At 34.4% G+C, this 14,165-nt stretch overlaps 2 protein-coding genes and 1 long non-coding RNA gene across 3 annotated transcripts in view; 1 reads left to right on the top strand and 2 right to left on the bottom strand.

Annotated features, from left to right (window-relative positions):
* LOC113225450 (phosphatidylinositol 4-kinase alpha) overlaps positions 1–9,047 on the bottom strand; it is a 72,762-nt gene extending 63,715 nt beyond the window's left edge. The window contains exons 1-3 of the mRNA XM_026457764.1: positions 9,027–9,047; positions 8,751–8,845; positions 6,306–6,516 (exon numbers count right to left, since the gene is read on the bottom strand). Coding sequence (XP_026313549.1) covers positions 6,306–6,516; positions 8,751–8,834 — 295 coding nt within the window. The 5' untranslated portion in view covers positions 8,835–8,845; positions 9,027–9,047. The remainder of the gene's footprint in view (positions 1–6,305; positions 6,517–8,750; positions 8,846–9,026) is intronic.
* LOC113225441 lies at positions 2,832–4,912 on the top strand. The gene is made up of 3 exons (XR_003310023.1): positions 2,832–2,860; positions 3,193–3,288; positions 4,762–4,912. It is a non-coding gene; the product is annotated as an uncharacterized LOC113225441 (long non-coding RNA).
* A 632-nt stretch (positions 9,048–9,679) lies between the features above and the next one.
* LOC113225440 (4-coumarate--CoA ligase 1-like) overlaps positions 9,680–14,165 on the bottom strand; it is a 23,394-nt gene continuing 18,908 nt past the window's right edge. The window contains exons 11-12 of the mRNA XM_026457754.1: positions 10,859–11,024; positions 9,680–9,859 (exon numbers count right to left, since the gene is read on the bottom strand). Coding sequence (XP_026313539.1) covers positions 9,735–9,859; positions 10,859–11,024 — 291 coding nt within the window. The 3' untranslated portion in view covers positions 9,680–9,734. The remainder of the gene's footprint in view (positions 9,860–10,858; positions 11,025–14,165) is intronic.

Genomic DNA, 14,165 nt, shown 5'->3' with positions numbered 1-14,165 from the left:
AATTGGTGATAAAGCGTAACTATTCCTTTATTTATTTAAACTTTAAAATAATTAACTGGGATGCATAACATGATAATTAAAAACAGATGGGAACAAGTTATTAAGTTAACAAATAATTATGATATATAGTTTAAACACAATACAACAAGTATCTGTAATAATGCTTTGCGGCAGTAGTACAGGATCAAGAGCACGTCAAGATTAACAATTAAGATTTAAATCCAACTCTATGCCGCTTACGATAAGAACGGTCAAAGTACAAAGTGTCAAGCGTCGGGCGGTGGTACCTACCCAGTTGAGCTAGCTAAATCACACGCTTTATGTCTTGCGCGACATAAAGCGAGTGATTCCTTGTGCGAGAATAGCAGTATCTCGCGCTTTATTTCGCTCTCGCGCAAGTCGCATCTTGTCGTGCTAGCCCTACAGGCGGTTTCTGTATATTTAATTGTATTTATCAATCTTTAACATTGTTTTGTGTTTGTACTTTTGTTTGTTCTTGTATGTTTTTTGTGCATTTACATTGTTTTTTGTTTTTATAGCCACAAAGTTCACAATAAGAGGCACACGAATTTAGAATCCAAAAAATAGAAAAAACTAAAACATTAAGAACGAAATCACACGACATTTACCTAAACTACATAAAAACTATATCAATTTGAAACGTTTATAAAACCATCATCATTGCACAGGAGATAAAATCTTTTGTTGAATCGTTATTCAACAAAACATATAAAATGGATGAGTTAGACGTAAATGAACAGTATCGGTTTTGATATTATACAGTGAAAATGTACAAGCACTTTGTTGTTGTATTTGTGGCTCTAATGTTGGTTGGATCCGTAAGTATTAGAATACGTTCAATTACAAAACTATCATTATCTAGTTTTGTTTGTTTCTGTGTAGAGGATACTAGACATGCTCTTTATCATTTGTATAAAAAATCATTTTATTACATTTGACAAACTTCTGCTGTCCAGATTTTTTTCGTCCTATACAATGAAATCATCTTTATAAGAGTGAGTCTATCAGCATTAAACAAAAATTTGTTAATTTTATTCATTTTGTACGAAAAACATTTTATGAAATTTGACCAACTTCTGCTGTCCCGATTATTTTCGTCCCTTACAATGAAATGATCGTCACATAAAACTGAGTCGATCAGCACTAAAAAAAAATTTTTATTCCATTTTATTATCATTTTTATGGACAACTCATGCTTGACCAATAAATTGACTACGCCAAAATTGTTTCCGATATTTGTTACAAATATCGGAGTAATCGCGTGACATACTCAAACAAATACAACCGAATTGAGAACCTCTTCATTTTTTTGATGTCCATTAAAAAGGTGGATTTGCCATAATTGCCACCTTAGCGATAACAATAGAGCTGCAATAGATGTTATTGACGATAACATATTTTATTTTCAAAAGCCTTCAAAATTTTTAATTTAATTTGTTTTTCTTTGTTTCAGAGCATGCAACAAGGTATGCTATCAAACTTACAGCTATTGTAACGAATAATTTTATTTCGAAAACAATTTTCATTTCCAAGTATATCTTTTTATTGTAATTTTAGGTGGAGGTGGTGCTGGTGGCGGTGGTGAGGCAAGTGGTAAGTTGATGACATTAAATTTTTTTTTATGAGACCAAGTGACGGGACGTAAATTGTGTATCCGTAGTGCATCGAGTATATAATCAGAAATAAGAGACGAAATGTCATTTAATTTGTTTGAAAATTATTCTGCCAAATCATTACGGTGACAACTGTGCTCCGTTTGGCCAGTCCGAATTCGAATAGTCAGTTTGTTACAATAAATACTCACTAGTCAGTTTATAGAATATTTTTGGAATATGCGGAAAGTACACACAGGTAAGTTGTTGGCGCTGTACTATTTCAGTTTTCTAATTTGTGATTTCAGCGCAAACGAGAGTTGATATATAAAAGTGATATAAGGCTCATTTACCTGATGAGTCGCCAGGGATGGATGGGCCTTATTTCATCTGTGTTTCTGGTTATATACTCGATGCCGCAATGACACACGCTCGAATTTCAATTGGCATCTCTATTCGTTTTTGGCACACGCCCGATAAAATGATACATATATATTTGTTCTTTCCAACTGAAAATGTATGTTAAATACTTGCTGGTGAGCTAGATTATTAATATTGAAATATCTTTCTAGGACTAGTAACTCCTTCGAAATTAGAATCCATAACAAGTAATTATAACTTTTTTATCTAAAAAAACCGAACTTAAAAGTTGGCTTATCGGCTTTTTTTATTTTATTTTTATTTTTTTTGTCAAGTTTTATTGCAATGGGTTAACGGAAAGTTCGCGAAACTGGATTGATCCCGTAGTTTGCCACTCCTAGAGGTAGAACATTTTCTTCAAATTTAAATGGGAGCAACAATGAGGTACCCTCTTTCCAACAAAAAAGAATTATCAAAGTCGGTTCACAAATGGAGTTATCACGTAACATACATAAAAATTAAAAAAATAAAATAAATACAGTCGAATTGAGAACCTCCTTTTTTTGAAGTCGGTTAAAAATCTCTGAATAGTTTGTATTAAACATAATTATCATGTAAAAGTCTACTAACACGAGATTGAATAGAAATTGTAAAACAAAAAACGTATCATGGATTTAAATCATCGTCGTCAATAATTATGTTAATTCTTTATGTGTTAAGTATGTTCTTTTACATTGTTTTGTAAACTAGCACAAACATAACACATAATTTTAAACCAACGCATGACGAGGGGGAGTTGGATATATCTCTAGTAATTAAAAATTTGTGACTTCCAGGTGGCTTCGGCTTCGGTGCCAATGCCGGCGGTGGAGCGGGAGGTGGTGGAGGTAAACACTATAATACGAAATACATCCTTCACGAGCGATTTTAACACGACTATTATTAAGAGAGTAAAAAATAAAACATGGAGGACCCAGGAATGCTCCTTGCGAAACCCCTGGAAAAGTTAGACCAAGGAACTATTGGAACTTTAAAATGCTTCCGGGCCGTTTGTATAAAATAGTGTAGTATTAGAAAATTACAGAACCAAATAACGGTCCTTGCGGAACACAGCTAATAACTTTGTAATTCACGTAAAGACAAGAACGTTTGCTACGTGTACTGCACGGGCATTTAAGTCTCATACGTCTGGAATGAAATCATTTTTTCTTGTTTCGAGGAGGTGATGCCGGTGCCAATGGGCAGGCCGGTTTTGGTTTTGGAGCGAACGGCGGTGGTAGCGGAAGCGCCGGCGCCGGTGCCGGTGGAAAGTGATGTAATAAAATACATAATATATTTTTTTATTTGATAGGGCTTATTTAACACTATCTATTTATCAAGCACATCGCACCAAATTAGTTTAAATTTTTTTTTAAACTACAGTGACGCAAATTTAAATTGACTTACGAGGCGTCAGTTCCTGCGGTAGCTGCGGGGTGCGAGAGGAGTGACAATTTACGTAAGAGTTATGAAGCGATGAACACCGGATAATTCCAACAAGATTTTTCTGACGATATTTACTAACAATTTGATTGAAAAAAAAAGCCACATGGCTTGTCTATACATTTCAATTATCAATGAAATAGTTTTTTTTTTAAATTTCATTGATAATTGAATGACTAGACTAGAGAATAAAGACGGAAAAAACAATGGAAGTGCTTTAAGCCTCGATTACTATCAGGACCGATATGTCGTCAAAACTCACACATTCTACAAAATCTGGATATTGATTGGTCGTAGTTACAAATTTAAAAAGAAATGACAAATTCTGGATTGTTAATCTAATTTAAACTTTACCCTATTGGCAATCAATACCTATTATACGATTTACGACATTTTGACACTATATTGAAATTTCAATCAATGTGCTACCATCTAGCGGTTTATTGCTGAACGACGACGAATTGGAGTTATTAATTTAGTTCTCCAAAATCGATTATGTATTATGTATATTTTTGTATAAACTTTACTTTATTAAAATAAGTATTTCCGATGATATAAAACAACACCACAGGTAATATTTTTGGTGCGGCTCATTTATGCACTCCAAAACAGCACAACAAGGCATTTTTCTATGATTTTAGAGAATTTGCACGAAAGAATGACACAACCATACCATAGAAAGCGAAAATGGCGGACTTAGCTCTGATAGGTCTTTCGAGACCTACCTATAGCAGTGAACAAAAATAAAGAGAACGGACATTCTCCGCCCCTCCCTAGCTTTAGATACCGCACATTGCCTGCACATCGCGAGAAAACGGCTTTAATTCCGCGTTTCCTTCCATCCTCGGGGGACCAGACATACGCTGAAGTTCCACTCCTATGTTGTAGTTTCGCTTTTTCATATGGCAAACGGCTTCGCTGCCTGAACGATATAATTTGGGCCGTTTCAAGACTAGAGTAAATAGGCGTTATTTAAGTGTGCATGCTCCATTGTCGACCTCATCGTCACTTTCCATCAAGTGATATGGAGATCAAATTCACACTTAAGTGTTTTTATAATAAAAATGAAAAAGGGAAAACATATATTACGAACAAACATAAAAATATTGAAATAGATTCTGTCTAAGATTTTCACAACATTTTTATCTATCTTTATAATAGAAGTAGTGCATGTTTACTGAATAGTTCTAGGAAATAAACTACCATATCGAATAAGTCACAAACCATGACGAAGTTTGCTCTATGATTTACTTAATCTGTATGTTTAATATTGTTATTTATTGTTTACCTTTACTTTCATTTTCAGATTGTATGAGCAAATCATGAGATACGAAGAACACTTCCGATGTCAGTAGTTTCCTAATTCGTTTTTATAATTTCTGAAATCATTGTACTACTATAAATATATAGAAAATGGTAATCATTCCTAATAGACAATATTAAATAAATTGTACCAAACCAGCACAAACGTGTTTTTTTATATTATTGATAACTAAAATTGAATTTGAGAACCATCCAAAAAAGGTTTTTTATGATACTTAGTAAAGAGACGATCATGTTGTGCACCTGGTGACAAGCGACACGCCTGTCTATAATAGTTGCCACGCAGAGCTTTAAATCACAAAGATCTGAGTGACACTGCCACTGCGCCTGTCACCCTGAGAAGTAAGTTGACAAGTCCCTTGCACCTGTAATTTCGTTAACACCCTTATACCCTTCAAAACCAGAACACAGCAATGCTCACATTACTGCTTGGCCGCAGAAATAGATAACTACAGGGCAGCACTTCCTTGGACGAAATTTCACAAGGAGCTCTACTGCTACCAAAAACATTCATAATTCATACTAATATGAATACTTTGACCGCGAAAATGCGCATTTGAATATTGAAAATGTAAAAGGGGAGTTAAAATATTTTATTGTCATCAACGATTATTTGTATTAATATTAAATTTAATGTCAATACGCATGTTGTACTTAGCTAGGTGTGTGAATTTATTATTATAAATATCTAAGTTACATTTCTGAAAACTATATCATAGGATTGCTCTTTCTTCATAAATATTTTGTTCATGTTTATCATTTACAACATTTACCTAGAAAATGTCATAGGGAAACCTAAAAGAGTTTAGCTTTAAGTCTTACTATTGCGTTTGGGTTGACTGTAAGCAATATGTAATAAATAAATATTTAAATAAATAAATAAAGAGCTAAAGAGATCACTGCCATGGAATTTTGTCATCCAAGTATATTCAATGTAAGCTTTTAATGTTTTTGTTTCATAAATTCAATGAACTGAAAATTTTGAGTATCAAAAATTTTAATCTAGAGGTTATATAAAAAGCCTGAATTAATTTGTAAGTTTGTGCAAATGAGTGTTAAGAAGAGTGAGTTTATTTTAGATTTTCGTATTATTAATATTACTTACATTAATGTTTCTCATGAAAAATTTACTGAAAGAATAATTCTGCCAAATTTCATTCACTCCTCAAGAGTTAATTACCAAAATATACTGTAAGAAGTTTATAACAAAATTTACCAAGTATCATTTTTTAATAATATTTAGTTAACAATGCTGTTAATGTACCACCAGCCCTCCAAGTTACATATGAAGAACTTCCAAGAAACATTTAATAAAAAATTGTAGACCTATTAATCCATTATCATGAATAACTTTAGGCATGGCATTGCAAATTTGAAACAATTGTATTTTAATTATATTTAATAACTTGAAACAAAAAGTATGTTTGATTAAGGAGTGTTTGATATATTTTGAATTGTCCACACAATAATTTAACAAGTGCATAGAATTTGTTTTAAAATAAGGTAAAAATTTTTTTGCATACTTACGGTCTGCATTCTTAATCCGACACAGAGGTTCTTCAAACTGGGCATTGTTTAAACTCTTCAATATTTTAAGGAAATATGGCAACAGTTTCTCTTGGTGCTGTAGTCCGCTCTGCAAGAAGTATAGCCCAAGTGCGATACAGGCTTCTTGACTGCGTGGTGTTATTATTAATTCGGAGCTTGCTTGAGGACATAGCATGAAGAGGGTGTTGACCTGAAAGAATTCGCACAGTATAGATTATTGGAATCAATAAGCACAATATTGCAACTCAAAGGTGAATTATTTTCAGGGTTCAAAATTATCAAGATATTCGTTTTCACTGATAATTATACAACATATACCCCATAATTATCCACGCTGATACAGTTTTGTCTCTTAAATCTTTGTCTAAAAATGACAAAAAGTGAGAAAACTAAATAAGCATAAAGAAAAATCATTGGGAAAACAATTTCATTAGTGACTTTTTGAGATAGATATTTGTCATTTTTTGATACTGTTACGAGCACATGGCACAACATTGCTAATGGTAGCACTTTGTTGTTCCAATTAATTTTATAAATCTTCTTCTTGTCCTTATCCCTCGCTAGGTGGGGTCAGCACGACATGTATTATTCTTCCACTCCCCCCTAGCCGTCATTTCCATATTCACACCTTTCTTATCCATATTCTCTCATCCTTCCACATTCATACTATTATTAATTTTATAAGTATTAAGGTATATTTATGAAAACATTTAACATGATAATTATCACTTACAAGACAATCATCGTGATAATTACCATAATTATTGATCATAATTATCATTTAGAACCATGATTATTTTACAAGTGGGACACAATCATAATATTTATACCTGATCAGGGGGCCTACTCAGGTTTGAGACTCATTCGGTCATTGTTTTCTTCATTTGTTTACTGCAGAGTAATATATGTATGTATAAAAAATACAGATTTATTATATCAATATAATGAGACGCCATGACTTCGCAAATTTTCTATTCATATTGCCAATAAATATTACGTAGGTAGTGAATATATCTACTTATTAACTAAACTTGGACAAGCAATTTCAAATACCTTGGTTACCTTATTTAAAAGTACATGTCCAAAATATAACATTTTAAGTGCTTTTAGCATATTTTTGAAATAAAGCTTCAATATTACTCTAGTTAGTGAATTAATGAAAAATATAATAATATATCAATATAAATACCTAATAGACATGTATAATTATTAAGATTCTATTAATGGAATCATAGATAACAGGTTCGCGTTTGAACGTTAGAATTTTCACTATGTTCACGCTCTGACCACGTAACATAATAGTGCGAGAAAGTGATGGGTAACCCTGCCACTTCACGCACACAGTTGCGCGTGTGCAGATAGCGCCTTGCTGTATGTAGTAGTAGTAGGTAAATAATTTTCGACTGTTGTATAGAGTGCTCAGGGTGTGGCGAAACTGACGCGCTTGGCTGTTAAGTTTATCAAGCTTTCATTATATTGTCTTCAGTAACTTTGTTAATTATGAAATTATACTTTCTATTTGTGCCATGTTTGGAATGCAAAAGCTAGGCCCTAACCACATCACTGTGAAACCAATTACGATGTCAAATTGGAAAGAAACGAGATCTACCACTGTTTTTTTTTTCTATACAATTTTGTTCTCATTTACAGTTATTAATTGTAGTATTTTAAATTCAATAAAGTACAAACAAGATCATGATTTTGAATGTGATTCAAAAGGTTTAATTTATTTTATTTTATTTCAACAAGTGCATTCTATTTTTCTTTATATTTGGAACTAGTAATTACTTTTCTTTCTGTTTATTTTTATAATAACATGCGACAGGACAAACAAGTTGTGTTCCTGGTTGTAAGCAACAGGCCTATCTATATCAGTTGTACTCCCACAAAGCTTTAAATCGCAAAGATCTGAGAGGCATTGCCACCGCGCCCGTCACCCCATTTATGTATTAAATAAAAATATATCACAAGGTTTTACGCAATACACTTAGTTGTTTGCTGTGACGAATAATGGAAGATAAAAGGTGTTCTTATGTGTTATCTTTAGCATCACCGCAGTAAACATAATCGTAAATAGATTGCAAAACTTCGCAGGTAATAAATCTTGTAAATACAGCTAAATACGATTCGAATTTCCCAGAACAATTAAATTACACGTAATCACTATAGCATTGAAGGTATCAAGGCCAGTGAACCTCTAAAATTGTCAAAATAACAATACTGTAACTCATGATGAGATCACGCTTTCCGATGGAAATGGATGGGACTTCGGCCGCTAGCTTACCATTCCAACATGCACATATGGTGTAGTATTAATAAATAAACATTAAAACCAAAGTTAATAGTGAAAAAGTGACCGTTTCATCGTAAAATGATCGATTATCCTGTTATTAAATTAGGAAAGAAGAGTATGCCACAACATACCTTTTCCCATGGCGTTGGGTTGATACTAGACAAACACCGGGCTAAGTGCTGCACAGTTTGTTTGAAGAACTCGTGTTCATCCATGGTTCGTTTACCTTAAATGGAAAAAAGACATTTTTTCGCGAAAAATAAATGTTCCTAGTCGAACCCCACTTCACTTTTTATTTTTATGGCTCCATCAATATGAGAACTGATGATTTTGCCAATGTCACAGTTGAAAGAAAAAAAAACGAAACAAAAAAAAAAATTTTCGCTAAGCTCTAATAGGACATTAACCGGTGTTGGTAAGTTGGACTACGGGAGTACTCAGTTGAGAATGTAAAACAAAACAGCAAAACAATATTTATAAATATAACCAAAAACAGAGAACACCAATGACACTGACAGTTTGCATTTCGTCAATACCATGTATCATTTCCTGCAGATGATGTTTCTAAATATACTGCCAAGGTACGAAGTTTTTGTTTTTAATCTTTTAACCATACATTTTAGTAATCTTTTTCACACAATGTTCTAGTTGCTATTAAAATATGTAAGATATGTGATCATAATATTTGTTGATATATTAGTATAATTTGAAATACCGAACATTGGGAAAGCATGTAAAGGAACGTCATGGAAAATTATAATGGCTTAGGAATTAGGTTTCAACATGAATTTGTATGAAAGATAAAAAACGTAGGTGTTAGTTTCCATAGTATAGGATGAAAACCCTTAGAGGATGGAAAAAAATAAAATGAAAACCACATGAAAACGACATTTCAACGTTGTCCTTACACAAATAAAAAGTCCAAAATATGCATATTTCTTTAATTTTCACATAACATTAAAGAATCAACTTTACAAAAAAATCTTTGTTTAATTTTATTAGTCTTTAATTACTAAATACTATTGGTACGTAGGAAGTTTACCACTTAATTGAACTTTATAGTTATTTACACAAATAGATAATTTGTTTACACTTAATCGAAACATTACTACTTATTATTTTTTCGTTTGTAAGGCTATCTTAACGAGTGCATGTCGCAAGGCCTTTCCGGTGGAAGTCTTCGGTAGTTTCTCCAAGAATATTACTCCACCACGTAGCTGTTTGGACGCTGATAATTTACCTGAAAAAATGTGTCCGTTTTCGCAAAAGCATAGTAAAGGGACTCCGTTAACGAGCCGACATGATGTTGGTTCTGTTAGCCGACACGTCAGCCAACATTTTATAAAACTTTTACGTCCACATGTCGATTAACAAAAATGAAAGTAAATTAGCTACAGTCACAATTATTATTAAACATGTTTTTGGTGGTGGCATCCGTGACTGCAGTTGCGCTTGTGTTATTTATTTTATTAATTTTATATACGTAATGAAAAAAATATTAAACACAAGCGGAGCTATTTTGCACGCTTGAATCTAATTAGTCTAATTATAGAACATGTTGTATAATATGTCCATAACCTACGGATAAGGAAAATACACTACAACTAAAGGCACTGCATCAAACAATATCATCATGCGATAACTAGTAAGAACTATAAAAATAAAATAATGCTTGCAAAAGAAGTCCGTTATCTACCCAGGATGCTGCGAGAGGCCATTGAAATTAAAAAACATCCCAATTTCAACAGGAAAGATGGTTTTTCCATACCACCAGTTTGGGATCCAGTATTTCCTCTAATGAAAAATTCCAAACAGACATAAGACTGCAGTACTATAAATTAATATGTTTTAGTTTATTTCTAATTCCTATTATTAATTAATAATAAATTGAACTTAATAAAAATTCATTCAATAAAATAATTTGTAAAACTTAATGTAGCGTAAATTGGAATGTTTTCTTTGTAAAATTAAAATAAGGTATTTAATTAATAACTATTGCAACTGTAGTGAAAAAATAGGGTGGTTTGCATCAATATTAGACATAACTGGTTGAAGACTGTACCACCTCAGCCAACCGTGACCATGGGACCTGTAAAGGGCTCGAAACGTCTCGGTTTGTTTGAAAAACAAATATACGCGATTTATATCCGGAAAAATAGTTTCATTTCCTATGTGTAACAATCGCGAAACCTAAGAACTCGATAAAATAATACTGTCAGTTTTTTGAAAGCACACTAACTAGTAACTAGATCCTTGATTTCTTGTGATGTGACGTCAAAGCGCGGCTGTCTCACCACACATGCGACTGGCCTTTCTCCATCTATAGGGTCTGGTATACCTACAACGGCCACTTCTTCTACTCCTTCTAGAGAACTTATTAATTCTTCTAGCTCTGTTGGTATTATCTGTTTGATAAAAAAATAGTTGATAGAATGCCACAGCATCTAAGTGTAGTAGAACTTGAAGTACATTTTATTTATAATAATAAAATGTTTATTTTGGGATCTTGTCCATAGTAGGCAATAGCAAATTATCTCAGGACTAGTGTTAGTAAGTTTGGAAAAAAAAAATGAAAATTATATCCTGGTGTGGAGCTGCACCCAATGCTACTCGTATAACGATGGGAGTCCGTTGGTGCTACTGCTACCACGGAAACGGACTGGTATGGAGGCACATGGAGGTATTTACATTGGATACGTTGTATAAAATAATGTTCGGTCAATAACAATACCAGCAACCGTAAAACCGTTAATTTCGAATTGTTTAGTGTAGTTACTTGAATGTTCCTTTATTTGATAAGCATTTTCAGTCTATCCACGAAGTAATATTTGTCATTTTCATCTTTGTACAACAGGTCTTGAACCAGCCGTCACAAAACGCGTTTGCTGTCTCTTCAGGGTTGTTGTAATGTTCCTGAAAGAACAACTTTTTAAACTTATTTTTCAACTGTATTTTTTTTAATTAAATGGACTTGCTCTTGACCTAGCCCTGGAGCAAAGGTAGGGTCTACGATGGAACGAGCTCGCCCAGAAGATGCCTATTCAGTCGCATCTTAAAGATACTCGGATTGTATGTGTTCGGAAACACAGTCGCAGGCAGGGAATTCCATTCCTGGGCCGGGCGCATAATAAAAGAAGATTTGATTTGCTTGGGCAGAAAATTGGCATGAAATGATTGTCTGATCATAATTAGTGGTCAAAATATATTTTTGCAATTTTTTTAAACATGGCCGCCATTATAGAGCTATTTCAATTGTTTAAAACTAAGACATAAGTGCCAAGGCCGTAGGCCGAGGTATGCGGAGGGCGAAGCCCGAAGCGTCCGCACACCATCCTACAGAGGTAATATTCGGAGGCATAACAGATTACGAGCATAACATCTCACAATTGTAAAAATGTAAGGCATACTTCCCGAGTCAGTGGAAATGAGATACTTATAATAGCGTTGTTGTATCTCGACCGTCCCTCTGTTAGATGCCTTTTTTTTTTAAACTATGCCAAAAAGAAGTATTTAGGGTGGAAAATGCCAAACTTCTGCCAAAACTATGAATACCAGAATAATGACAAATCTGAGGGCAATACCCAGAATACTCAGACCAAAACCAACTTTGAAAAGTTCGTTTCTTAAATTGGCCCAAATGGGGAATCGAACCTCCTCATCAAGCACCCATAGTACTAACCGCTGTGCCACCGTGCATGCGCACACCCCATAATCTGAACCCGACCACGCGCCGTAGGCCGAGCCCGATCCCACCGAAGGTGGGGTACAGGGCTCGTTTACAATCAAAAGGTTAACAGTTAACAGTTTCGGAAATGTAAAATCTAGAGCTAATAAAAAGGATGGAGTCTCAGCCCTACATGCTGCTTTTCAAGTTCCACCTTCATACATGGACATCCGCTGCTGACAATTGTCAAACTTCATAAGAATTATACATTTTAAATTTATGAATATTACGTACTAAGGGTTTATGTACTGGCTGAAGTAGGTACATATTAAAAACTTCCAAAAATCTTAAACGATTTCAGATTTGGACTAGCTTTGCTGTATGTAAGTTACATACCGTATTTGAAAAACGGATCAACACCAGCTATAGGCAATCCAGTAAGTAAAGCTGCAAAATAAGGAATCCTCAGATCTAAATGGTTTCTGCCTCCTAGAGCGAGAACGTCTCCTGGTTGCAAGCCCATCTTCTGAAAGCATCTTGCCAGACAAATAGAGCGAGTTAGGACTGAAATGTAGGTCTCTGTTTTGCCTGTTGCTGCATCAATCTGAAATTCCATAATAAACGTCTCCATTGTTACGAACATGTTAGCAGTATTTCCATCTGAAAGCGATGCCACACGATGCATTGCGTCGTCGTTGCGACGCCTGAATGCCGTTACCGCTGCGTTGAAACGGCGAGCAAGGTAGGAACGCGCGCTGTGTAAGTAAGCGGCATTACCCAGTATTGCTCGTGTTGCACTTGGTGCGTTGAAGTCATAGCGTTGCGACTATGCAACGCACCGACAGCGCCGTGTGGTATCGCTCTTAGCCAATATCTTCGCCGTAAGTGGCTTAGCAGCAGTAGAGCTCGTTGTGAAAGAGTTCGTCCAGGGAAGTACTGCCACCTTACCTATTTCTGCCGCCAAATCCCGGTTTGGAAGGGTAAGGGTGCTGGTGAAATTACAGGCACATGGGACTTGTCAACTTATGTCTCAGGGTGACGGGCGCAGTGGCAGTGCTTCTCAGATCCTTGCGATTGAAAGCTCCGAGTGGCACTGCAATTGTTTTGGACAGGCGTGTAGCATGCCACGACTCGTTCGTCCTGTCACTTGACATTATAAAAAAATGCTACATCTTCCACTTTTCTCTGAATTAAAGATTATCTGGAAGAGATCGTTTGTTTTTGTGTGTGAGCTAAGTATAAAGTGTATAAATACTATCTCCTATATTCGTTCTTTTAACACAAAAGTAAAAATAAATATTTTTCGCTTTTTGTTAATTTTGTTGCGTAAAATATCTAGATAATCTTTTATTTCTACATTTGTTTTATTTAGATTTTTTCCTTCTCTGCCTGATAGTGCTTTGAGTAGCCTATTGTACTGTACTAATTTTTGCACTTAAGAAATAAATTGAAATCATTCCCTGTTTAACTTTGAGATGTAATTGGTCATAAACGCTGAAACAGTGTTTATTTCTTACAAAAGGCATAAATATGAATTTTCAAATCACTTACTTGAGAAATGATTAGTTCTCCATACAAACTTTCATCCCCTATTTAACCCCCTTTAAGATTTTCATTTGTTTTGTTGACAAAAAGTGTCCTTTTCCTGGGTCCCATCTACCTCTATACCAAAATTCATCGAAATTGGTTCACCGAGTTAGGCGTGGAAATGTAACAGACAGACAGTGGACTTTTGCATTTATTATGTTAAGTTTGGAATCTTCAAAACACGAAGTGAGGAATAGTAACCTCATTGTTGACGCAACAAAAGCTTGCATTTTTTTTTACTTATCTGACAAATATCCTGTGGGTTTTGTCGTTTCACAGACTCTAAGAAGAAATG

Source organism: Hyposmocoma kahamanoa, unplaced genomic scaffold (assembly GCF_003589595.1).
Source record: "Hyposmocoma kahamanoa isolate Upper Pololo Valley unplaced genomic scaffold, ASM358959v1 160, whole genome shotgun sequence".
NCBI classification, from domain to species: domain Eukaryota; kingdom Metazoa; phylum Arthropoda; class Insecta; order Lepidoptera; family Cosmopterigidae; genus Hyposmocoma; species Hyposmocoma kahamanoa.
This window is presented reverse-complemented; position numbering and strand designations above follow the sequence as displayed.